At 34.8% G+C, this 26,112-nt stretch overlaps 1 protein-coding gene and 1 pseudogene across 1 annotated transcript in view; both read right to left on the reverse strand.

The window, feature by feature from the left end:
• LOC145297743 (WD repeat and FYVE domain-containing protein 2-like) overlaps positions 1 to 18,553 on the reverse strand; it is a 133,872-nt gene extending 115,319 nt beyond the window's left edge. Inside the window, exon 1 of the mRNA XM_080143967.1 lies at positions 18,310 to 18,553. Within this exon, the coding sequence (XP_080000093.1) occupies positions 18,310 to 18,461 (152 nt within the window). The 5' untranslated portion in view covers positions 18,462 to 18,553. The remainder of the gene's footprint in view (positions 1 to 18,309) is intronic.
• Positions 15,212 to 15,435, reverse strand: LOC145298004 (U2 spliceosomal RNA; annotated as a pseudogene).
• Positions 18,554 to 26,112: the final 7,559 nt, after the last annotated feature.

A 26,112-nucleotide genomic window follows, 5' to 3' on the forward strand; every position in this document is an offset into this window, starting at 1 on the left:
AAAATTGGTAAAATATTCAGATTGTTTCTACACTACGAAACAGGTGCTGTAAAAAAAAAAATAAATAAATAAAAATAAAAAAAATAAAGTGGATATTTTGACATGTTGAAAAATATAAATGATAAGATGAATAATATCTTGCATTTTGGAATATAGGTGTCTTGTTATTTATTTCTATATGCTCTTCTTTTTTTATATAAAAAATACAGAGAAGTCACCACTTATCAAGGCCCGGACGCCACTCTGGGATAAGGGTTATTGCATGTACAGTAATCAATGAAACAATATCGTAGTAATCGTTAGTAATGGAGATTTGATAAAGTGTCTTACTTAAGGGGGGGGGGCGGTTTATCAGGAACTTGTTTATGTTGGATTTGAAGACATTCAAGTTGTAGTCAGGTACAAAACAGGTAAACGGAAGAGAGTTCTACAGGCGTGCACTTCTAAGAAAGAAACTTTGTTCATGGAATCTATGTTTTCATTTAAGCGCAGATAAAGAGTGGGAAAAATTACTGACAGTGGTTTCAGATAGACGGGTGTTTTTCGTGAAAGATTTGTCAAACTTAATATACATTGAGCTTCATAAATAAAAGGAATTGTATACATAAAAGGGTGAAATATAATTGAAAAGAAAAAACATTTTTCCCCATAAACTCTCACACACACACACTTTTTTCCGGGACTATTAAAACTAAATTTCACCATAGATTAAATGCTTTTTCAAGAGTATTAGTGAAAGTTATTAAGTCACCACAACAAAACTTGAACCCTGCACCCCGAGTCTAATCACTCGACCACACTACTTTCTATAATGCATATCCACGATTGAAATATTAAAGGAATAATATTTACTACTTATCAAAGCCCAAAAGCCACTCAAGGATAAGGGTTAATGAATGTAAGGTGATAATGTACTAATCGTTTATGGTGTAGATTGGGTAGAACTCCGATTATTTAAAAAGACGGCTCAACAAGATTCTATTTACATTGGACTTGAAGGCTGCCATATTGTAATCAGTTGAGAAGCAAACCAGTGAAACAGTGTTGCACAGGCGGGCGGTTTTAGGAAAAAAGCTTTGTTCATGGAATCCATTTAGACATAGGCACAGATAAAGAGTGGGGGAATTATTGATAGTGGTTGTTTTTTTGTGAGAGTTTGGCAATATGGCGCTGTAAAATCGTTGCTTGTGGTTTAACCATAAAATTTGATTTTCTTGTTCAAAAATAAAACTACTTAATTAAGTTACATTTTTGGTGTATGATATTTTCTTTCAGACAGATATGTACAAAGAGGTTTCTTTATTTTTTTTTTTTCATGAGGGTGTTGGAGATTCTGGACAATCACCGACTACTAAAAAAAAAAAAAAAAAAAAAACCTGGTGAATTTTCAGAATATCCAACAAAACAAAAACAGTGAAAAAATAAATATACAGCAAATAAACGTTACCAAAGGCAAGACGAGTTATTCTTTTGCCTAGATAAGAGTTTGTTTCATCTTATTTTCAAGTTTTTTTTGTTTTTTTAACTTAAAAATAAAAAGGTAGCCTGTTGAGTTAGAACGAAAAACAAAATGGTTGTCTCAATTAAAAATTAGACAAAATACTAATACATTATTTTCACACGATTGGGGACGTTTATCGGATCGACTATGACTAATGGAGACGACCATTTTGTTTTCAGTTATAACTGGACAGGCTTTACCCTACCTTTATTTCTAAGTAAAAACAAAAAAAGGAAAAATTTTCAAATAAATTAAAAAAAAAAAATAAATAACTAAGCCAGGTAGGTAGAATAATAACTTAGATTGCCTTTTGTAACATTTATTTTCTTTTTTTTTTTTTTCTTTTGCTTTGTTGGCGAATTTGGAAAACCACCAAGAATCAATAATAATAAAAAATAAAGAAAACATTCCAAGCAGAAGCATGAAATTTTATACGACACTCAGTTTTTAACCCGGAACTAAATAAAATAAATAAAATAAATAAAATAAAAAACTTTATTCTTGCAAACTTAAACCATTATTTTATTTGTATGGACATAATTTGTCAAATTTACATCCATAAAAGAAAAAGAAAATATTTTACATTTTCTTCTGTATTACTCATCATAACGTTTCGCCTGTCTTGAGATTCATCGCCGAGCAGAAGCAGAGGAATCCCTTAGAGTTTTTTTTTTTTTTACCAGGAAGGCCACTCTAGGATAAAGGATTTAATGAATATACGGTGGTTATTGGGATAACAGCATAGTAATAATAGTGGGGGAATAGGGCAGAAATAGATTATTTAGGTGGATGGCTCAGCAAGAATTTGTTTACATTAGACTTGAAGGCAACCATATTGTAGTCAGCTGGAAAGCAGGCTAGTGGTTCCTCAGGCAAAGAAAAAGCCTTGTTCATGGGATTTACATTTAGATTTAAGCACAGATACAAAGTGAGGGAAATTGTTGATAGTGGTTGTAGCAAGAGAAGGTTTTTTTTGTGAAAAGTTTGGCAAGAGGAGATCATAGATTAAAACTCAGACGAGTACTTGCCATGAAAATATAGATAGAGAAAAGATAGGCTCGCAACTTCTTTTTTATGGAAAGAGGTTGGAGGGAAGAGAAAAGGACATCACCTAATAGGTTTCCAAGACGGTTTTGAACTTTGTCAAGGCAGGATAGGTGCTGTGCATCTCCCACCCAAATGCGACAACAGTACTCCATTTTATGACATATCTGGCTCTTATACAGGTAGAAGATTATGTCAAGAGCGAGATACCTTCTGAAACGGTAAAATGACACCACCATTTTTCCAGCGACCTTGCCTACAGATTTGATGTAAATTTTCTTTTTCAGGTTAGGAATGAAGATCAGTTTCAGAAGTTTGTCAAAACAAGGAGCCTTTGTAGACAAGAGCCATTCATATTAATTGGGACAAAGTGAGGATCAGAGCACTTATAGTGAAAAGATAAAACCTTGGTTCGTTAAAATTAATCAGACACTTTTTGCTTCATTGCACCACATGTTCAAGGTCGGAAGAGAGAGATAGAGATCTTAGTAAGTGTTGACCTTTGAAGTGTTGCCATAGATCATAGTGTTATCTGCACATATGTCAACGAACGAACTTAGAATGTGATTTGAGAGATCATTGATGAAGATAAAGAAAATAGTTTGTCTCAAGATGCATTTTTGAAGCATGCCAGCATTGATACTTTGAACTACGGACATCTTACCATCGACAACTACTTCTAAATGGTTCAGACATTTCTAGATATTCCATAGCTGGAATTCTTGTGAAGTAGACCTTTATGCTAATTTCTTTCAAATGCCTTTGATATGCCAAGAGCTATTGCTCTTGACAGGGAACCCCTGTTGATTGATTCACTGATCCTATGTAAAATTACAGTCATCAGCTATAGATCTTGCAGGATAGAAACCATATTGCTTGCCATCAAGTGGGTTGTTTTTGCTAAAGTGGTTGATAATTTCTCTATTTAATATGAATTCCAGCTCATGACACACAGAAGACTAATTGAGCTATACTGAAATGCAACAGAATATTGTCAGGACTAGTTATTTTGCTGGCATCAACGTTCTTGATGAGTGTGGCAATATTATGAACAGGTATGTGGATGTCACTCAGATTATTTTTGATCTTGGGAGGAAATTTTAGAGATAGGAGACCCTGACTACAGAGGGTTGAAATTGCCATAAAGTTCTTTGCAAAGAGTTTGGTTTTGTTAGATGCTGGCGAAATTATATCAGGCCCATTGATGATGGTTGAGATAAACAACACGTGTCTATTCAGGACTTTGTTATTCGCCAAAACTCATAGGCACGAAGACTGTTCTACATTCGACTTGATAGACAGAGCATGCAACACTCTCACATTTTCTATAATCCTTTCGCAGTGATTATTGACAGTTCTAAAGGCGAGTTTAGTTTCAAAATACATATCACATTTAAAACAATTGAAGTCGTAGTTTTTGTGTGCAATGGCGGCAGCACGTTCAAGAGTGTACCAAGGTTGGCTGTTCAATTTCTGTTGGAGTTTTTTTGAAGGGTATGTAGCTGTGTATGCTGATAGTTAGCCAATCAGTAAAGTCAGCTACTATATCAAACTTATTATTTGAACAAAGCGTAGAAACTTTCGGAAACCTTTATCTGTGCCTAAACCTAAACGTAGATTCCATGAACAAAGCTTCTTTCTTAGAACTGCACGCCTGTGGAATTATCTTCCTGCTTTCCAGCTGACTACAATATGGTTGTCTTCAAGTCAAACGTAAACAAGTCTTTGATGAACCGTTCCATATAAGTTAACAAATTTACTGAATTTCCATTATTAACGATTACTATATTGTCCAATTTCTACTTTACACTCTTTAACCCTTATCCTCGAGTGGCCTCTTGGCCTTGATAAGTGGTGATGCCTATGTAAAAAAAAAAACAAAAAAAAAAAAAAAAAAAAACGTCCCAATCAGCCATAGAGTATTTATACACCGTTTGATGGAGAGGGATGTTTGGAGTTTTATTATACTTTGTTTTTATCTTTTATCCACATCGGAGCATGCCTCGCTCAGGGGACAGCTAGTGAGGATGTGTACGATGGTTTGCACATCAACACTACAGAGAGTCCTACACATATTCCCACTTGTGTAGGTTGTCCTGTGTTTTAATAATCTTCGCTCAGCCCAGTATTACTCACTTTTTCCAGGGGAGTTCAGAGCCTATCAAGAGATACTTTGGTGTCAGAAGAGCCTTGTTGTCATCTTCAGACACATTCAGCCGATGCAGGTGGAAGGACGCTAGTGTTTGTCCGAAGCCTATGATGCCATGAGGACATGTATGAAGCCTTCCCAGTTAATCTTTATAGAGATCAACTGCTACACTTGCTACACCATGCGGTGATGGTAAAAGGGTAGACCCTTGCTCCAGAGATGTCACAACTATTCTGCATTAATAAAACTGTTATATAAGATCGTGTGCCTAGTCGTTTCTCATTCATACATAACTTTATTTATTTCACTACTAATCACTTATTTATTGGGTGTTGTGTAGAATAGTGAGGTTTTAAACAATGAATTTCAGGTGAAAACATTATGTACTTAGGTCTCACTTCATATATAAGGTATTTGAACCATGAAGTTCTATTATTCCAGGTTGTACACAAACATACAAAAAAAAAAAAAACGAACACGGCAGCCCTTAATCAATATGGTCGTTCAATCGCCACGCATTGTTTTATACCTTGCTATCGCTTTTCCTTCATTTTACAGACTGATTTTTTACATTTACTTACAAGTTACACATGCCATTACACATTATTAGGATTAACATTATTTACATTGTTACATTAAAAAAAAAAAAAAATTAACCGATGCTAAAATGAACTGATCTCTTTAAATCATACTTTAATATCGCTTTTCCTGTATTTTACTGACTGATGTTTACAAAACTTAACAATAACATTTAGTTAAAAGTTACACATGCCATTACGCATTGTTTGGATTGACATTATTTACACATTAACGTTCAACTAAATTGAACACGTAATGTGTTACCATCACCAAGAAAAATATTGCGATAATATTTTTCTCAGTGATGGTCACAAAGAATGTGTTCAATTTAGTTGAACGTTATAATTGAAAACTGATCCCTGACGATAAAAGTCAGTATTATTTTTACAATTTTACTTTTTTCTTATCTGGAAAGTTAATGAGATTAACGTTAAAAAAAAATAAAAAATAAAAAAAAATAAAAAATGTAAATTGTGGAATTTAGGGGGGGGGGGCACTTTCATAAACGTCCGCCAAATCTCTTAATAAAAGAGAGTTGTAGTAGCCACCTATATCAAAGTGGTACCGAGCCAAGATTACGGTGATTAGACAAAAAGAAAAAAAAAATTATTTTTCACTTTCAAAATCATAAAAACTATTTTTTTTTTTATATAAAACATTTTCAAACTAAGCCTGAATTACGTCCAGATAAATTATCATTACTTTTCATTCCGTTTGTATTTGACTACATTTATGCCATTTTTTTTTTTTTACATTTACTTCCTTTGTCTGTCAAATAGTTTATGCCGCTAAAGTACAATTTTCCCCTTTATTACATTGCCTATGGATATACTTATTTGTTAAATACTGGCTTTTTTATACTATAGTTGTTTTTTTGTTTAGTTCTTTTTTCAGGACTCCTTTTTCACACTGCTCAGAACTAACTACACTATTTCCTTTAAACTGACAACTTCTATAGGTTTTAGATCATGCTGAATAAAACCATCTATTTTAACTTTGGTGGAGACAAGTAGTTTTCGAGACATAATGACATGCATTATGCACTGTAATTCACTGTTCTCCGCATGCGCGATTAAAAGTGTACTTCTCTCTGCACGACACTGCCACCGACCCCCCCCCCCAATGTTTATTTTTGCTTATAGTCTTTGCGGGTGGGTATGCTGACAATATATATCAAGGTTGAACTTGGCTCAAATATTTGGACAGTCCCCTCCACCTCATAAAATGGTGTATTCCGAAAGTCGTTCTTACAAGGGTATCTATTCCAAAACTCGTTCTTAACATTAAGACATTGGCAACGCCAGTTAATAGGTCCTGCTAGTATAAGAAATTTGAAATCTGCATTAATCAAAATAGCATATTTAAGCATATTTTACAGCCAGGCAATGCCGGACACCCTGCTAGTTAAAGAAAAAGAAAAGTTTTAAGAAATACAAGTCATTTTGAATTGTCTTCCCTTTCCGAAAATAAAAACAATAGAATACTTTCAGTGAGTTGAAGTATATTTGTGCCGAAAAGAAAATTCTAAAATAATATAAAATTGAGGGAAGGGATAAGCTGAAAGTATAGTATCTATTAGTGTTTTGATAATTAAAACCGTATCTCTTAAGTCTGTTTAATGAATTCACTTCAAATAAGCCTACAGTAACAAATCAAAACTTAGAGCAGGTAGAAACTGAATTAAACATGGAGACTGCAACTACAACAGAAATACAAGAATCATAATCTAAACTCAAAAGGTTGGTTGGTTGGTTGGTTTTGTTTTACGGCATATCAACCCTTTTCAGGTTATTTAATGCAGAATCCAGTGATTTTGAAAAAAATTTTAATATATTTTTTTTTTTTTCAAGTCGGTGAATTAAGGGGTGGCTCCACACTCCCCAAAGCCCGCAAGCTGGGGCCTCACCATCGGATATAGTTTAAGGTCATATCAAGGACCTAAACTCAAAAGGATTAAATCCCTTATGGTTAAGTGCTTTACCATTACTCCGCAGGAGGTGATGGTCCATTTCAGTGGTGGAAAAAGACACAGGAAACCTTACGAATGCTGAGTAAATTGGCTTCAAAATATTTAAGCACACCACCTTCACCTTTTCATCCGTGCGAGAGGCTCTTTAGTACAGGTGGTAATGTGTATTAACCTATGAGGAACAGAGAATAGAGAAACTCTAATGTTTCTACATTACAACTGAAAAGTATTCAACTTTAAATACTGAGGTGACTATGAGAACAGAGGAGGCAGGCAGCAAGAATAGAAGAGGAAGTAGAGTAGCAGCAGGTGCAGAACTTTAGTTTATAGTTATTCACTTTAAAAAAATTACAATTTGTACTTTGTAGTTGGTTTGTAACTTGTTTTCTTATATAATCATTTAAGAAATTGGAAATTGTACTTCGCATTTTGTAATTTCAGTTAATAAAGGCAAAAAGCCATAATAGTGACCAGACAATTAAATGTTAAGTTAAATTAGTAGTTACTATGTTAATGTGTCAAAGCTATTTGAGGAGTAACTTCGCAGGGATGAAATGATTTAAATTTAATAAGTAAGTAATTGAACGATTAATCGGCCGATTACCGATTAGCTACCGATTAATCGGTACACCCCTAGTTTTGATACTCCACTTCATTTTTTTTCTGTCATCAGTCAGTGAAAAAGAGATCCTTCTAGTCTGAGACACTTTAGTCTCATTCCAGGAAGCCTTTTTTTTTTTTTTAAGGAATGAAGTGGGTCTCGACATAAATAACTGACCTTGTGTCTTACTGCCCTTGTTGGGGAAGCAAGTAATTATTCAGCCAGAGCTAGTTTTATAAAAAAGTAATTAAAAGTCACAACTGGTTTTAGAAAAACAAAAAAAAAGACACCATAAATAATTGACAAATAATAATACAACCTGATGTTGGTCTTGTTTTTTCATTCATAGAAACAACAGTTGCAATTAACAAAAGAAAACAGGTTGTGTTTTTAAACAAATGAATCGAAATGTCGTCCACATAAAAAATACAAAGTTTCGGAATTTTTTTTTTTTTTTAGATGAGAATTGATAATCTGTATTTATCACACTACTAGTCTCAGCAAACGTTTCAAAAGTTGTCACAACCGAGGGTGGTAGTGAGGATAAGTTCCCTCTCCCTAAAAAAATGCCCTCATGGTGTGCATCTCAAACAGCCTCTGACAACCAAGTCCAGCTCCTGGCCTCCTCGTGTGGTTTAGCTACTAAGCCCAGTAAAACTGTTTATACTAACTAGGAGAAAGGTGGTCCACTGGCTCCTTAAAACAAGTCACTTCAGAAAGGCGGGGTTCGTCAACTTTAGATGGTAGCTCACCTAAGAGAAGGCAACTGATTCAAAACCTCCGCTGCCTTGCAGGATTACCCCATCAGGAGAAATGCTAAAGGAGTAAAACCTAACAGAAAATCCAGAGACGGAGTCTTTAAGGCGGACTAACTTTATATTGTCATCACCAGCAAATTCTGTGGTGCAGTTAGAGCCAAGCTGTATCAACTGTGTTTCCATTGGATCCTCTGGCTTGCGGAGAGGGGGACTGCTACACGGGCAAGAGCTATCCTTTCATATAACCCTGCTCAGGCTATGTAGCTCCACTACTACACCATTCTCTAGAGATAGACGTTTGCCAACAATTCTTAACGTTTTACCCGATGTAACTTCCAGCCTTATATTTACCTATTTGGTGCTTCTATACTGAATGAATCGCATTATTGAATTTTAAGTGAACCAAATGGTACCTATGTAATTGTCATGGCGCAAATGGTAACATATCCAAAGATTATGACAAACGATAAGGTAGAAAAATAATTATTAGTAAAAAAAGAAATTTGTGAAATTACGCTTACTACAAAGTTGACGGTAGATAATTAAGTTCTGTTGCTTATGTCACATGACGAATGCAATTCAAAATGTCGGACACTGGTTATTCTCCATATAAGCTTTATTGAAAACTGCTTTTCATTAATAATTATGGTGCTTGCGCACTTTTGCCACTATGCTATTTTGAAATAGTTTTTTTTTTTCAGGTTAAATTCAAGCTTCACGATATCTTTTTTTAAATTTTTATTAAATTGTTAGGTGGAAGCACAGAATAGTTACAAAACATCCTCCCTCCCCATGTTAAGAATGGCTTTCAAAATAATAACATTGCTTCAGCATGGTGGCAAAAGTGCACAAGTACCATAATTATTTTTCTACCGTATCGAATTTAGTTCATTCAATATAGAAGTACCATTTTAGTTTGACTAAATAAAAGGTTAACCACGAAATTCGTTTCAGCTAGTTTTGAAAAGTTGCCCCTGAAGAAGGTTGAAGGTTACATCGGCTCAAATGCTGTGAATCTAATAACGAAGTTGACAATAGTCAAAATTTTTTTAATTATCGTTATTTTAAATAATAGTGCATATGTCGAATAGTACACTAAAAAATGTCAGTACTAAAAGATTTTCAACTTTAGTGGTAAGGGTAGTTTAAGGGAAAGCACCCGGACTTATGGTTAGTGATAGGTTTTTTCCTCTAGAGTATATGATCTTCTGTTGACTTACTGGAATGCAACAGTTACTTTTGTTGCCTACATAGTTGTTATGGGGTTAATTGGTAAGAAGAACAAAAGAACACAGGATTTTTAGGAAACGAACATGTATTCACATATATTACAGGCAAAGTGAGTTGAGCAATACCATTCCTCAACGGTAGGGCGTTTGCACCCAACCTCCTTGGTCGTGTGCCAATCTCTGACTGCCGGGCACCAGTACTCGTTACTGGAAGTGACGTCATGAGATAATCCATTAATCCCAAGGAGGGGCGTCTCCAACAATATTATTTCATGCTTCTTGTCCCCTACCTTGTGCTGTGGCTAAACACACCAAACCTACGACAATATACATTAACATTAAACCCTCCGTATAATCACATTCGGCAATCTCCTTTTGCCTTGTGTTCCGCACTCCTGGCCATGCTGCCTCAGAATTGTGTGAATAAACATGTATCACTGTCACATTTTCGGAGTTCTGTATTGGCTAACTATTGTGATGTTCCTAAGTTTTATACATAATCCCTAATTAGCTAAGTAGTGTCTGTCTATTGCTAACGGTTTTATGATCATGGCTTAATAAAAAGAAAAAACTTCTTTGGTGCATAAATCCAAAATGAATAAAATTTAATTCAAAAAAATTTTAAATAATAAACAAATAAAATACAAAACATAAATAAAGAGACCTACGACCAGGCAACACCAATTAAGTTCACCTAATTGGTTATAAAAATAAAATATTTCCTTGTCAATATAAATAAAACAGTAGATGTGTGTGTGTGTGTGTGTGTGTGTGTGTGTGTGTGTGTAAATATTTAACCAATAAACTCTTAAACTACTGATCACATAACACTGAAATTAACAGGAAATAGTAATCATACACCAAGGATGGTTTATAATGAGTAAAATTTTTGTTTTGGATGGATGAATAGCGCGCACAGACATATCAGCAAGTTGAAATGCAAAATGCTCATTTCAACTTGCTGACATATTTATTTTTCCTTCTGCGCATGCCCAAACACAATTCAATTCTTTAAGTCGCTTAATATTAAATCTTTCTTACCCATGTCTCGATGGCAATATCAGTAGGGAATGCAGCTAGAGCGCTAAATGTTTTGGTTTCAATTCTAGATGATGGCACTCAAGTCATTTTTTTTTTTAAACTTGAAATCACTACTATATATTAGGTACAATATAATATTCAATAGATTCTGTAATAATAAATATGAAATATACATGAATTAAAATATATTTACGTGTATTTTACAACACCCCACAATAAATGCATAAAGTTTTTTTTTTTTTTATACGGTGGTCACCACTTATCAAGGCCCGGAAGCCACTCGGGGATAAGGGTTATTGCAAGTACAGTACGTTAGTGTGGAGATTTAATGAAGTGTTTACTTAAGAGGGCGGTTCATTAGAAATTTGTTAACGTTGGACTTGAAGACATCCAAGTTGTAGTCAGGTGGGAAGCAGGCAGACGGAACAGAGTTCCAGCGTAAAAACAATTATCGATATTCTTTAATCCTAAATGTGCAGTGAAAAAACAGATTTGGAAAATTTTAATTATTTTATTATACTACCCGACATTGTCCCGGGGCAAAAGTGTAATATATTTCTATTCAAATTTCTAACTACAGCTTCCTCAATCCATCTATCTTCTCCCTATCTCCCTCCCCAGTTTTACATCTCCTTCCCTACACTTCCCTTTCTTATTTGTCGAACACAATCTAAACATGCACAACTCTCTTCTATAGATTTCTCGAAGAAGGAGCCGGCATAAGAGAATTAACTCCTTGATTAAAATATCAGAATTACTTTACATGATCTGGCTGGCGCCATATAATCCCTACTAAATCAGCGCTAGTCTAGGATCAACGGAGGAATAATTTTTCCTAAATTTTAGATATTATTCATCCAGGCCAACACCAATCATGAAAATACGAACTTTGTCGGTGTTTTGTCGTTTTAACCAAACATGCACACTGACAAGTGCCCTTTACATTATAGATCAGCTATACCTATGAGGTGTTGCCTGGGAACTTTACAGCGATTGTTAACAATTTCGGTACTTCTGCAGTTTACAGAGTATACTTTTTTCTTTTTTTCGAAAAAGGGTTTTCAAGTAATTTTAACTGCCTTTGGTAAGAGTTATTTATTAAAACTCATTGCAACCAAGACATAAGGCTACTGTGATTAGGCGCACTATTTATAAGCAGGGAGTTGTGCAACAAGATGTTTGTTCACATTACATTTAAATTTCTGCAGGTTTGTACAGTCAAAGAAACAGAGAATTTCAAAAGGCAAGCGAAACGAGGAAAGAAGCTATTAGAATAAAAAGTTTTCCAACATCTGAGGACCTCTATGGTAAAGAGGTGGGGGTTTTGCTGATGTTGGTGGGGGGTACGTTGAAAAGTTATAAATGCAAGTAGTTCATTGGAACATATTTTACTGAAGTACTTGTAAAACAAGAACAGAGATGCAATATTGTGGCGATGCGACAAACTTGAACTTGATAAACAGTGTTGGACCCATTAAGTTAGAGACTCATAGGATGGAGCGATAAAATTGTCGCCCTAGAAAAGACGACATGATTCCATTTCCGTTTGATGAAAACCGGTTTTCTTTTTTTTGTTGCAGACCATCTACTAGTTGACCACTTGTGTACAAATCCCAAGAGCGATAGGAGCCTTCTATCATGTCTGAAAGTGACACAATGTTAAATGATCGAGATCAGAGATGCACTGCTTTACAACTCATGCTCTCTACTGATCCAAGTTATGACGACAGGACCATTGCCAGCACCCTCAAAATGTAAATCTGAACGGTTCAACGCTTAAGGGCACAGCTCAAAAGAGTTTCCATCCACAGTTATGGTCTTTGGTCAGGTTTCAAGTGAGGGCCACATCATGCCATCTTCGAAGTAGGCTTAAAGGTCAACATGCTGGCAGAATCTGGGTGTGGCAACAGGACGACACCAGGCCCATAAGTCCAACAAGACCCAGGCTTGGTTCAGAAGGAGTGCTACAACTTTGTACCTTTCTCTCACTAAAATCTTATTTGGCTAAGTAGAAGTGCAATTTATCTTGCCTTTGGTAACATTTATTTATTATATATTTGTTTTTTGACAACTTTTACGAATCTTTGTAACCCGGATATAAAAAAAAAACGGATATAAGAGAGATTTACTCTGACTCCAAATTAGAGCCTGTGTTAATGTACAGCGTAACCCGGATATAAGAAACCCTAATATAAGTGTAAGCCGGATATAAGAAAACCGTAGGGTCCGGAGAAGTCTTTTACATCTGGGTTACAAACCAAAGTTTTATTCGACAGTTTGCAAAGTTCTTGCAAATTTCAAGAGGTCAAAATAATTTTTTTTTATTAACCAAATAGTGGTATTTTGAGGGCTTAAAGTGCCTTGTTAAAAGATTACTTTTTTAGTAGAACTACTTTAAAATCTTGAAATATCCAAAGCATTTTTTATGGTTGATGAGCATCTTCGCAACAAGCTTAGAAATATCTTCTATATATTTATTCCAATTAATGTCACCTGTGAGTTTTAGTTAGGCTGACGAATTTGAACGTTGGACTCCTAGGGCCGAGGAGGGGGTAAAAGTGCTATCAATCATGGTAATCGATGGCTGATGTTGTCGGTATCAAAATTTTAATCGATAAAAAATAAATAAATAAATAAATAAATAAAATAATCTAACTGAATACCTTTAACCAAAAAAAAAAAAAATCCATTAAGATCGATACTTCTGCAGTTTAACATTTCTAAGCAAATTTAGAAAGCTATTCTTAACATGGGATGGAGGAGGGAGGCTTTGTTAATTCTTAAGTTGCACGGACGGAACTCCTTAAACGAAAACAATTTTCTCGTGGATCTTAAACTGCACTAGTGCCAGAATGTAAATCTTGCTAAGAATTTTAAAACCAATTTAAATAGCTTTCTATTCGACAGTTTAAATGCTTTCAAATTCTAAAGTGTCACAAAGTAATTATTAAAAAAAAAAAAAAATTAAGAATCAAGTTGGCTCCAGAAGAAACCGAAAAGTATTCTGGGAGATTTAATTTCGTAATTAACTTTTTAATATGATATTCTGGTGCTTGTGCAGATTAGTGAGGTTTTAATCCAATGTATTCTAGATTAAAACATTACGTACTTACGTAAAGTGACGAAAAGGGAGATAAGTATGTCGCCTGTATTAGCAATCTTCAAGGTGTTTACATCTAAAGAAATGCAATTCCCCCCCACCATCACCACCACCACTTTACGTAAAAATTACTTTAACTATAAATAATTTTCTACTCAATGAATTTTCATACTTCCTGGGTATATTACTATTTTCGACATGATAATTAAGTAAGCACTATTGTTTTTTGCTTAAAACCACATAAAAATTGATCTGTCGACTATCTTAAAGCAGTTATTTATTTATTTATTTATTTTAAGAAAATCAAATTTTATGAGCAAACGAGAAGTGGTTGTCAAACCGGAGATTGTCGGATTATTATGACATTTCGAGAATGGCAGAAATGTGTCTTGAAACCAAATCCCATAAACAGTGACAGGCGAGAGATATGAACGAATATATGAAAGAAAGATATTAAAAAATTTAAAGCAGAAATTTTTTTTTCCAAAATTGCTGTACTGACATGCCAAAAGTTGACGTGAAATGTAAACGGACATCTTGCTGTTCATAGCATCCCCGCAATTATGCCCCACACAGTAGCCCCCTACATCAAAGTGGCACCGTGCATTGTTTGGGGGTGAAAATGCTTTAAAAAAAAAAAAATAAATAAATAAATAAAAAAATAAATAAATAAATAAAAAAAATTTTAAAAAATGTAAACGTAGAGATCGTGAAACATTCAATCATGAATTTTTGCCTGTCCAAGTTACCTCCCTTACTTTTCCACCCTTAACTAAAAAATTGTTTCATTTAAATATTGATATAATAATTAATTGATTGTTAGGTCACGACTCCAACATTTCCGGTGTGTACCGTAATCGCAAACATTCGGGTCGATGTGGATCCTCTCCTATATTAACATGGGGTGGAGGAGGGAGGCTTGTTAACCCATTTATTTATTTATTTTAATTTAGGAATCTATTCAACGGTTTCTCGTGCGTCTATTTTTAATTGGATTTACACACATACCCTCTTAGACAAATTAACAGACTGAAAATATCTAGGTTCTTCATGATGATACTTGTGCAGTTATTGATCCGTGCTGAAATAATAACGTTATTTAAAAACCCATTCTTAACATGGGTAGGGGAGAGTGTTTTGTAACTATTCTGTACTTTAACTTTACAATTGAATAATAAAAAAAAAAACATAAAATTTTAATTAAACTTGAAAATACGATTTTAAAAAATAACGCGGAAAGTGCACTTGCACTAGCACCTTCATCATTGCACCTATTTACAATGCCTCCCCACGGGACAGTTAGACACCAGGGTCGTTTTTTAACGTGGAGAAAAGGTACAAAAATAAAAATTGTCTCAGTCGTGAAGGATTTCTCCTCCACCGAAAGAGAACGAGAAATGGAAGTGCCGCATCTGAAGAACAGATACTACACTTTGATCTTGGCCAAAAAGCCAAGAAAAATGTTCCCTAATTAGCACCTTCATTATTGTAGCGAAATTTGAAAATTGAATTTCAAGTGAAACCAATGTTATCTATTAAATTGTCATGTCACGGTAATCAACATATTCAAAAATTACGAAAAGCGATGAGGTAGAAAATTAATTATTAATGAAAATAGTTTTCGAAAAAAAAAAAATTAGCGAAAATTAAGTTTTACAATAAAAAAAAAATAGCGAAAAAAAAAGTCCCAATTTTAACAAAAGGAGCCAATTATCATTTAAAAACGGCAAATCTTAGGCCTATTTAGTAAAACTCAATTTTCACTAATTGTCTTCGAAAACTATTTTCATTAATAATTTTCTACCTTATCGCTTTTCGTAATTTTTGGATATGTTCATTACTGTGACATAACATTTTTACTAGATGCCATTATTGGTTTCAGTTGAAATTTAATGTTTCATTTTTCGAATTTCGCCACAATAATAACCCTAATCTACCTACTACATTACGGAAAATTATCTTTTGTCTGTCCGACTAAATCGAAGAAATTACCAAAACACACACTTACAAACCTTACATATACTGATTTAGTACGACCTAAAGCAGGTTATGATAATTATATATTTTGTAATAACCAAGAACTAATGCGTGAAAAACATTGGTGCTTGTTAAAAAGTCGACAGATCTATTGTTTTTAATATGTGGTTTTGCATTTATCGAAAATATATCCAAATATATGAAAATTCATCAAGTAGAAAATTATTTATCATTAAAAGTAATTTTTACGGAAAGTTGGGGAAAATTGCATTTTCCCTAGATGTAAACACTTTTAAGGTTGCGAATAAAGGGGACAGAATTATCTCCCTTTCAACACTTTAATGGCGGACTTATTTTTTTAGCGATGGGTTTTTTTGGTTTTTTTTTTTTTTTTTTTTTTTACTAAAAATACAAACAATTGTTCTATGAATTTTCGTAATTTTTGGATATATTACTATTTTCGACATGACGGTTAAGTAAGCAAAGCACTGTTGTTTTTGCTTAAAACCACTATTATTTTACACAAAAAAACTGAAAGGAAATAACTAACTAAATAAAAGGTATTATTGAAGATTAACACCCTCCGTTAAGTCATGTTCACTCCCCCATAAATAAGATCCTACCTTTTTTCTGTCAAGTGTTTTAGGATGTCTACACTTACTCACCTAAAAAAAAAAAAAAAAAGTAGTATCTCTTGAGGGGGATCTACAAGTTTATCGAAATGTAATATTCATTCATTTTGTGGTAGGGACAAATTTAACGATTGAAGTCCCTATTTATTCCCCCTCTATACACACGACATGATCGGTTTTTAAGGGGGAGTGGGGATCCAGCTTCCAAGAGGCACCGAATCGGAATGTCTGTGAATCTGAATCGTATCGAGACAAAAATTAAAATTGTCGCAATCTAGAAGGATTTCTTCTTCACTGGCCGAGGGCAGAAAGATGAAGTGTAGTATCTGGACAGATACTACACTTGCGTTATTCATTCTCCATAAATGAAGCACAATATGAAAAATTAGCCACAAGTCCATCAATAATGTGTGGGAAAACGTGGGTCATTCTTGGTTTAAAATAACAACACTATCTTACTCTCAGCTAGAATCATCACAGTCACCACAATACCACATTTACTGTAGGGTGGACATTCTACTTAGAAATTATTTGAAATTATGTGAAAGTGCACTGCGAGGACCATCCGAGGACGGTCAATAATGGCACTGAGTAGTGAGTGGTTGTCTAACCTGCAAAGGGTGTTTATTCCGAAAGCCGTGCTTAACATGGGGAGGTTGGGGATGTTTATTCCTAAATGCATTTTCTTATTTTCAACCACTCCGTAATCAACTTTTTAAAAGGTAAGTCTTCGGGTGGTCCCCCAGTGCATTTTCACCAATATTTGGGTACTTATGCACTTTTGTTACCGTGCTGAAATAACAGTATTTAGAAAGCCATGGGGAGAAGAAGAGGTGTTTTCTAACTATCCTGTACTTTTACTTAAACACAAGATATGGTAGTATAGTAAAAATTGAATTTAACTGAAAAATCATATTTAAAAAAAAAAAAAAAAAAAAAAATTTTTTTTTTTTTTTTTTGAGCCACATCCCACAGGAGTTAATTTAAAGTTAAATTCAATTTTTATTGTAATCTCGTTCATTAAACCATTAGGTGAAAGTACAGAATACTTATTAAAGGTCTCCTCCTATATTAAGAATGGTTTTCTAAATAACGTGATTATTTCAACATGGTCTGCAGAAGTACTTCTGGTGCTTATGCATCTATGTTACCGCGATATTTATTTAATAGTATTTTCAAGATATTCAAGTTTACGGTATATTTGTTTATTAAGTTGTTAGATGAAAGCACAGAATAGTTACAAAATATCTCTTTCCCATGTTAAGAAAGGCCTTCTACATAACGTTACTATTTTAGCACGGTAACATAGATACACAATTACCGTAAAAATAAATAAATAAAATCGGGGTGTTTACGCGTACTTGGGGGGGGGGACATCATTTATAAGGGAGAGATTATAATAATAATTATTATTATAACGACATTAATATAAGGGAGGATTAGTGTTTATTAGTATTCAGTTCTGGGCAACGCAGGGTCCCCCTGCTAGTTAATATTTAAAAAAAAAAATAGTTAAGAATACGGAAATAATTTTTTAGCAGACAAACAAAAATGTTTTCACGTTTCTTCATCCTTTCTCCCTTCCTGTTTTGAAACTGAAGGAAGGCGTTATACCAAAACGAACACAATAATAAGACTGGAGTGGATGACGACCAACCATAATAACAACAAAAGCGGAGAGAGTAAAAAGAAAACACAAACAATGAGAAAAAAAAAATAGTTTGCTGACCTGTCGTCGCTGATACTTATCACCCCGTCTTCGTGGGGGATAAACACAGCCATGTTAACGTTGTCGCTACATCCTTCCAACTTGTTCACCAAAATCGGTTTTCGTACATTTCCTTGTTTCTCGGGACCAACTGGTTTAATTTCGGCCGCCATGTTTATTTGGCTTATCACGTGATCAGGCCAGCTTAAAGAGAATAACAACGGGACGTTCGACGCAGGAGCCGATGACGCTTCCTGCTTTCATCGCAGCATTCAACGTTATAGTCGATGACTAAAACAAAAAAAAACTTTCCTTCTTCCGTTTGCCCCGCCCACTTTTCACAGTTTAATTATATACATGGATGTTGCTTTGTGTGTGTGTGTGTGTGTGTGTGTGTGTGTATATGTGTGTCTGTCTGTATATATATATATATATATATATGATGATTGCAGCGTCTTGTCAGACGAGTGCCACTCCCTCAGACACTTAAAGTCCATGAGCCCAAAAATAACTTCCATCGCCACAGGACCATTTAAAGAGACATATGCCTGAGGGAGAATCTATACACAGATGATGTTACAGAGTCTTAGCTTTGTACGAGAGCTAAGTCTCTCTCTCGGTTCAAAATGTTGAGATCCAGCAACAAGCAAGAGCAAGATAGCCAGCAACAAGTTAAACTGCAGATCAGCTTAATGCGGGTACTGGTCTCCCGCTTTATGGTTTTTTAAATCAGAGATTTGCTTCTCCTAGAAAGGTTGCCTTCACTACGGCTTACAGGAGCCCTCTCCACCCCAACACACACATACATACACACAAACACACATGGTGCTAGTTGGCCGTTGACCCCGAAAAAGGGTTCATTCGCCCTTTGGAAAGTCTTGTTTTTAATCCTTCAGGGAGACCAGCAACCCTCCTCACCAAACAAGTCTGGTGGAGGAACCAGTTTAGTCGCCGGTGATCCGACCATGAGGCAGGTAGTACTGGGTTACATGGTACCAGTAGCATATGACATGACCTGACATATATATAGATAGATAGATAGATAGATAGATAGATAGGTGTGTGTGTGTGTGTGTGTGTGTGTATGGAATTCAGTGTAAACTCTGTAAATTACACCAATTTATTATTCGATAAGAAATACAAAAATTTTTTGTGGTGTTGCACTTATGTTACCGTGCTATTTTTTAATAGGATTTTCAGTTTAAATTGAAATTTTACGATATCTGTTTTATTAAATTGTTAATTACAAAACACCCTCCCCTCCCCATGTTAAGATACATCCATGTATATAATTAAACTGTGAAAAGTGGGCGGGGCAAATGGAAGAAGGAAAGCTTTTTTTTGTTTTAGTCAGGGGTCAATCCTAGGCCCAACTCTCTTCCTGATCTACATCCTCCCTAAACACATACTTAAATCATTCATTGACATCTATGCTGATGACACGACCATCTATGGCAACACATCAAAGGCTGTAAATGACAAAGTTCTCTTTGATTCTCTCTCCTCTGATCTCGAGCGCGTGGTTCAGTGGGAGAAGATGTGGCTGGTTACCTTTAATGCATCCAAAACCAAACTCTTATCCTTACATCATCAACGCTCTGATCCTCATCTGGCATTAATTGTGATGGATGGCTCTCGTCTGGGTGAGGCCCCGTGTTTTGACAAGCTTCTGAGTTTGACCTTTACTCCTGATCTGAAATGGAACACGTACATCAAGTCTGTGGCCAAGGTCTCTGGAAAGATGGTGGGATCCTTCTACCGCTCCAGAAGATATCTCACTACTGATGCAATTCTCTATCTATATAAAAGCCAAGTACGTCCAAGGATGGAATACTGTTGCCATATCTGGGCAGGAGCTGCTAAAAACAGCCTATCCTGCCTTGACAGAGTACAAAATAGACTTCGTGGCTTAGTGGGGGATGCCCTTTTCTCTACCCTGCAACCTCTCTCCCACAGAAGAGACGTTGCGAGCCTATCCTTGTTTTATCGTTATTTCCATGGCAGGTGCTCATCTGAACTCCAATCTCTGGTCCCCCCTCGCCAATCTTTCACGAGAAACACCCATCTAGCTGAATCCACTGTGAAAAATTTCCCCCACTCTATATCTGTGCCTAAATCAAAACGCGAATTCCATGAACAAAGCTTCTTTCTTAGAACTGCACGCCTGTGGAACTCTGTTCCGTCTGCCTGCTTCCCACCGGACTACAACTTGGATGTCTTCAAGTCCAATGTTAAAAAATTTCTAATGAACCGCCCCCTTAAGTAAACACTTCATCAAATCTCCACACTAGCGTAATGTACTTGCAATAACCCTTATCCCTGAGTGGCTTCCGGGCCTTGATAAGTGGTGATCACTGTGTAAAAAAAAAAAAAAAAGAATGGCTTTCTAAATAATAACATTATCATTTTATTACGGTAACATAAGTGCAAAAGTACTAAAAAAATTTTAATTTTAAATTAAAAATTTTTCAAATTTTTAAATTTTCGTATTCCTTGTCGAATAATAAATTTTAATTTGTAATTTACAGAGAGTTGATACTGAATTCCTTATATCAATGCTCTATCTTGAATATTGATCTTTTTCATCTGGTTAGGATTGTTATATAAATATTAATATTATCATTAATATCTATACTTGCCTGTGTAAACTGAAATTCAATAAGAAAAAACACTAAATAAAACAACACTAGAAACTTATTACTGACAGCTTAAAGAAAGTGGATGTTCACTGATAATCAAGTAGAAGATAGTACAACAGGTCAGTACATGTAGAAATTTAGAAACACCTGTAGATTATGAGAAGTTTAAAATTATTAACTTTAAAGACTCCCAAAACTTATTAAACTATAGAAGTGAAATCGCAAACAATTGTATGCACAAACTAAACTTAACTTTAGGACAAAAAATACCTAAGTAAAATAAAATAAAATGATTACATAAAAGACTAAACTAAACCAACACCTAAAAAATATAAATAGAAAAGCATTCCATGCACGCACATGTAAAATAAAGGTCACCTATTAATTCGATACATTTACAAAACATGAAACTATACAAAAAAAAAAAAAAAAAAACAGAACGAAGAAAGAGGAAAGTAAAACTTAGTCAAACTTGTTTGAAAGAAGCCCTGCTATTGACTAATAGAAACATTAACACTTGGAAGGAATAAAGAAAGAATTTGATTGGGAAGTTAACTCAAGTAATCACCACATGTATATATGAAAACACCTAGTGACATGAATTACATGCATTTTAGCGTGACGCTTTCATCAAGGGATAAAACGCTAAAGCCGATGTGTGGCTTAATCACCATAAATATATTTTAATATCTTACTATATGTATGTGCGTGTGTGTGTGTGCTAGACTATCCGTGACACATATTTGGATTATTTGGACTACTATTTTTTTTTGTTGTTGTTATTTTCACAACATTTTTGGCTGATGTAAGGTCGGAGGTTATATCAGCTGAAGCATTATAAAAATAATAACACACATGAGAATAGTAGTTTGAATAATTCAATTACAAATTATCAATTTTCACCTAAAAAAAATAAGATGAGGATTGGTTATTTGTATTATTTTAAGTCATCAGACTACTGTTCTCATCTTGAGTGTGATTTTCACAACGTTTTGGTCGATATAACCTTCGACCTTCTTCAGGTGTATCTTATCAAACTCGGGAATGTTTTTGTTGAATTCGGGAATTTGAACGGAATTTCGAGCAGAACCCTTTATTTACTTCATGGGGGTAACGTGCACTTGTTTTGTCAGTGATAACTGGATAGAGGTCCTAAGTAATTCGCAATTGTATTTTTCGGTTGCCCACACAGAGGATTGAACCTTCAACCTTCAGGAGAATATCACTTTTTACAATTGATTTTTCCAAGTACTCTAACCACTCTGCCACATGTCCTTGTGGGTTGAATGTTCAATCCTCAGAGTGGGCGACTGAAAAATACAGTTGCGAATTACTTAGCACCTGTATCCAGTCATGGCTGACAGAACAAGAGCACGCTACCCCCGTGAAGTAAATAAAGGGTTCCGCTCGAAATTCCCGAGTTCGACAGAAATATTCCCGAGTTCGACAAGATGCACCTGAAAAAGGTCGGATGTTCTATCGACCGAAACGTTGTGAAAATCACACTCAAGATGAGAACAGTAGTCCGATGAATCCAAATATTACGATTTTTATTGGTTAGAAAAATATTTTGAGTTCACACATTCATGTGAAAACCAACTTGATAAAGAGAGCAAACCTCAAAGTGGGTGCAAGAAAAGGGGTGGCAATTATAGACATTTGGTTTTTAGCATTAGTATAAATCAAGTTTGTTATTTTTTTGTTTCAGATTTTGTTTTCTGCTGAGGGGGATATGTGATGTCAGGTTATTAATTTTGATGTCTGTCTGGAAATAAAGTGGGTGTCTTATCATAAGCACTATTAGTAATTTTTTTTTTTTTTTCTAAATCAATGATTCATTTATTAATAGCTCTCCCACCTCAGCCCTGAGTTTGAGATAAGTTAATTTTAAGTCAAAAAGTCATAAACTAAGTAAAGAAAAAAAATACTTATCTCTTATGATCATTGGAATGTTTTTTTGCTTATCAAGGTAAAGCAATCCATCTGAAATGTCATAAGACATTGTTTGCAACATTGCGACGAATATAGAAGAGGTTTCCTTCTCATACTTTTACCATAGTGGCCCAGCTTGTGAAGATTCCTTACAGCTGTTCTGGGACTGATACCAGCTTGTGTTGCGATACCAGAGGTTTTGCACCAAGGATCGTCTTCAACATTTATTTTCACAAGACACAAAGTTCTTTCAAAGAGCCTGGAGTGACCTGGATGAGGTTTGGTGCACTCTTTTTCCTCTCTTGTGAATTGTACGATCATTCTATTAACCGTAGAAAGGAGTATTGAAAGAATCTTTTCAAGCCAAACTTTTGCTAAGGAAACCTTCATACCCATACCCTTCCACTGTCAGGAAAAAATGCAAATCCTGACTCATCAGAGAAAATGACATTAGTCCAAATGATCATAGGTCTCTTCACCATCTCACGAACCCAATCTTTTCTGCGCTTGATATTGACAGGACAAAGAGGTTTCCTTCTACTATTGTAGCCCAGCTTGTGAAGATACCTGACAGCTGTTCTGGAACTGACACCAGCTTGTGTTGCAATGTCAGAGGTTTTTCACTGAGGATCCTCTTTCCTTTTCACAACAGGAAAGGTTCTTTTCACAACAGGAAAGGTTCTTTCAGGGGGCCAGAGGCAACTTGGATGAAGTTTTGTGCACTCTTTGTCCACTCTTGTGAATCTATTAACAATAGAAAGAGGTGTTGAAAGAGTTCCTGCTATTTTGTGTTGACTAAGACCACCTTCACTTTGACCCACGATTCGTCCCTGCAGAAATTCTTATAGGTGTGATGCTCCTTTTGTTCATGGCATGCTTCAATGTTGTTAGATACAATTTTAATGAGATACTCTAAGGTATTTCATCACTATTCTTAACTGTAAATATAAATAAGAATATCTTAATCTTAGAAAAATATTTACCATAAAATCTATCCTTTTCTGTCATATATATATATATAGAAAATGATATTGGTCCAAATAATCATAGGTCTCTTCATCATCAAACCCAATCTTTTCTGCGCTTGAGATAGACAGGACGAAGAGGTTTCCTTCCACTATTGTAGCTCAGCTTGTGAAGATACCTGACATCTGTTCTGGGACTGACACCAGCTTGTGTTGCAATGTCAGAAGCTTTTTCTCAAGAGGAAAAGTCCTTTTAAAGGGCCAGGGACAACTTGAATGAAGTTTTGTGCACTTTTTAGATTCTCTTGTGAATTTATTAACAGTGCAACGGGATACTGAAAGATTTCATGTTATTTTGCGTTGACTAAGACCACCTTCACTTTGACCCACGATTCGTCCCTGCAGAAATTCTTATAGTTCTGATGCTCCTTTTGTTCATGGCATGTTCAATGTTGTTAGATGCAATTTTAATGAGATACTCTAAGGTATTTCATCACTATTCTTATCTGTAAATATAAATAAGCATATATTAAGTTTAGGAAAAATATTTATCTTAGTGTCTATTCTGTTCTGTCATGTCTGTGTATATATATACTTTATATACTTTGGTAAAGAAAAGTAAAAAAAAAAAAAAAGGTTTTACAAATTGAAAAACAAAAATAAAAGTACAAAGACTCCTGGACAGCGACAGGTAGGAAAAGCTAGTATATGACATGTTTATCTCGATTATAGTTGTAAAAATTAAGTCTCTTTCTAATAAAAGACAGATTACTAGTCTTTCTCCATTATTATTTTTATGGTAGACTAGCAGGAAGACCTGATGTTGCCCAGGATTGAATTATGATCAACGAATATTTCACACTCCTATATTTTTATTATCATTGAAATCCGTGAAATCGTCCACGAGGAAGCTTCACATGCCTCCATGCAGTAACTTAGTCCAAAATATATGTTCTCCTACATTGCACTCTAGAGAATCTACTGTTTCTTTTAGAAAGTTATTTTATATAAACTTCTTTCCAGTTAACGAAAAAAAAAAGCATTAAGAAATTTACGTGTGGGGTTTGAACCTACAGACCATGTCATGCAAAAAAAAAAAAAAAAAAAAAAAAAAAAAAAACACGTAAATTTTCAAGTCTTAAAAAATTCTTTGCAGTTAATGAAAAAAAAAGTAAGAAATTTCAGAAATCCAGACCACGTTATACAAAAAAAAACAAAAAACATGATATCAACTTACTCACAGTAGAATTTTCACAGCCTGTGGTTCTATCATCGTTGCTAAGCAACGATATGGAAAAAATGGGTTTACCGACGATAGATAAATTAAAATAACGATTTCAATCATCGGTAATTATCAGTAATTTATCGGGGGTATTCTGAGAAAAAACTTAACTAAGATCACTTCTAGACTTAATCACTAAATTTCTGTAAATTTAAAAGAAAATCTGTTTAGCCACTTCGGAGTCTATATGGAACGAACTCACATACACAGAGACAAAGTTGCATTTATATAATTTTAGAGATACTCGACTGAGCTCCAATCTATGGTTCTGCCTGTAAAAATTTTACAACAAAAACTTGGCTAGTTACAACTGCTGAAAATAATTTTTCTTTCTTCCTCTTTATACATTTTTTTTTACAAAGGAATCACCACTTATCAAGGCCCATAGGCCACTCGAGGATAAGGGTCAATAAGTGTACAGTTGTCAATGGAAACATATCATAGTAATCATTAGTAGTGGAAATTTGGTAAATTGGATTATTTAAGGGGATGGATTATCAAAAATTTGTTAACATTAGACTTGAACTTAGAACTATTTACATTGGACTTGACTTAAAACTAAACAAAACTTCCATGAACAAAGTTTCTTTCCAAGTACTACAAAGGAATGTGTTTGGACAAACTTCCTGCTCCAGTGTTCTGTCGACATAAATACACTCAAACAACCTGACAATCAGCTAAATCCTAACCATTCATTGTGGCGGTCCCCAAATGCACAAGGAATTCTTACTCTCATTGCCTCTTCCTTTCAAAATTCCCTTTTTGCTCCCAGTTTTCCTAACTATGCCAACATATAAAAAAATTTAAATGTAATGTGAATAAACATCTTTCTGCATGACATGACTCCTCACTTAAGATATCCCCTATAAATCTGACTCTTCATTCCCTTAGTGGCAACGTGCCTTGTTTAGGATGAATAATAAAAAAAAAAAAAATGCTTGTCTTTGAAACATAGTACCCCAAGGCTGCTTCCCAGCTGACCTTCTCAAGTCCAATGTTAACAAAT

The sequence above is a fragment of the Euprymna scolopes genome, chromosome 18 (genome assembly GCF_053919585.1).
Source record: "Euprymna scolopes isolate OS-2025 chromosome 18, ASM5391958v1, whole genome shotgun sequence".
NCBI classification, from domain to species: Eukaryota; Metazoa; Mollusca; class Cephalopoda; order Sepiida; family Sepiolidae; genus Euprymna; species Euprymna scolopes.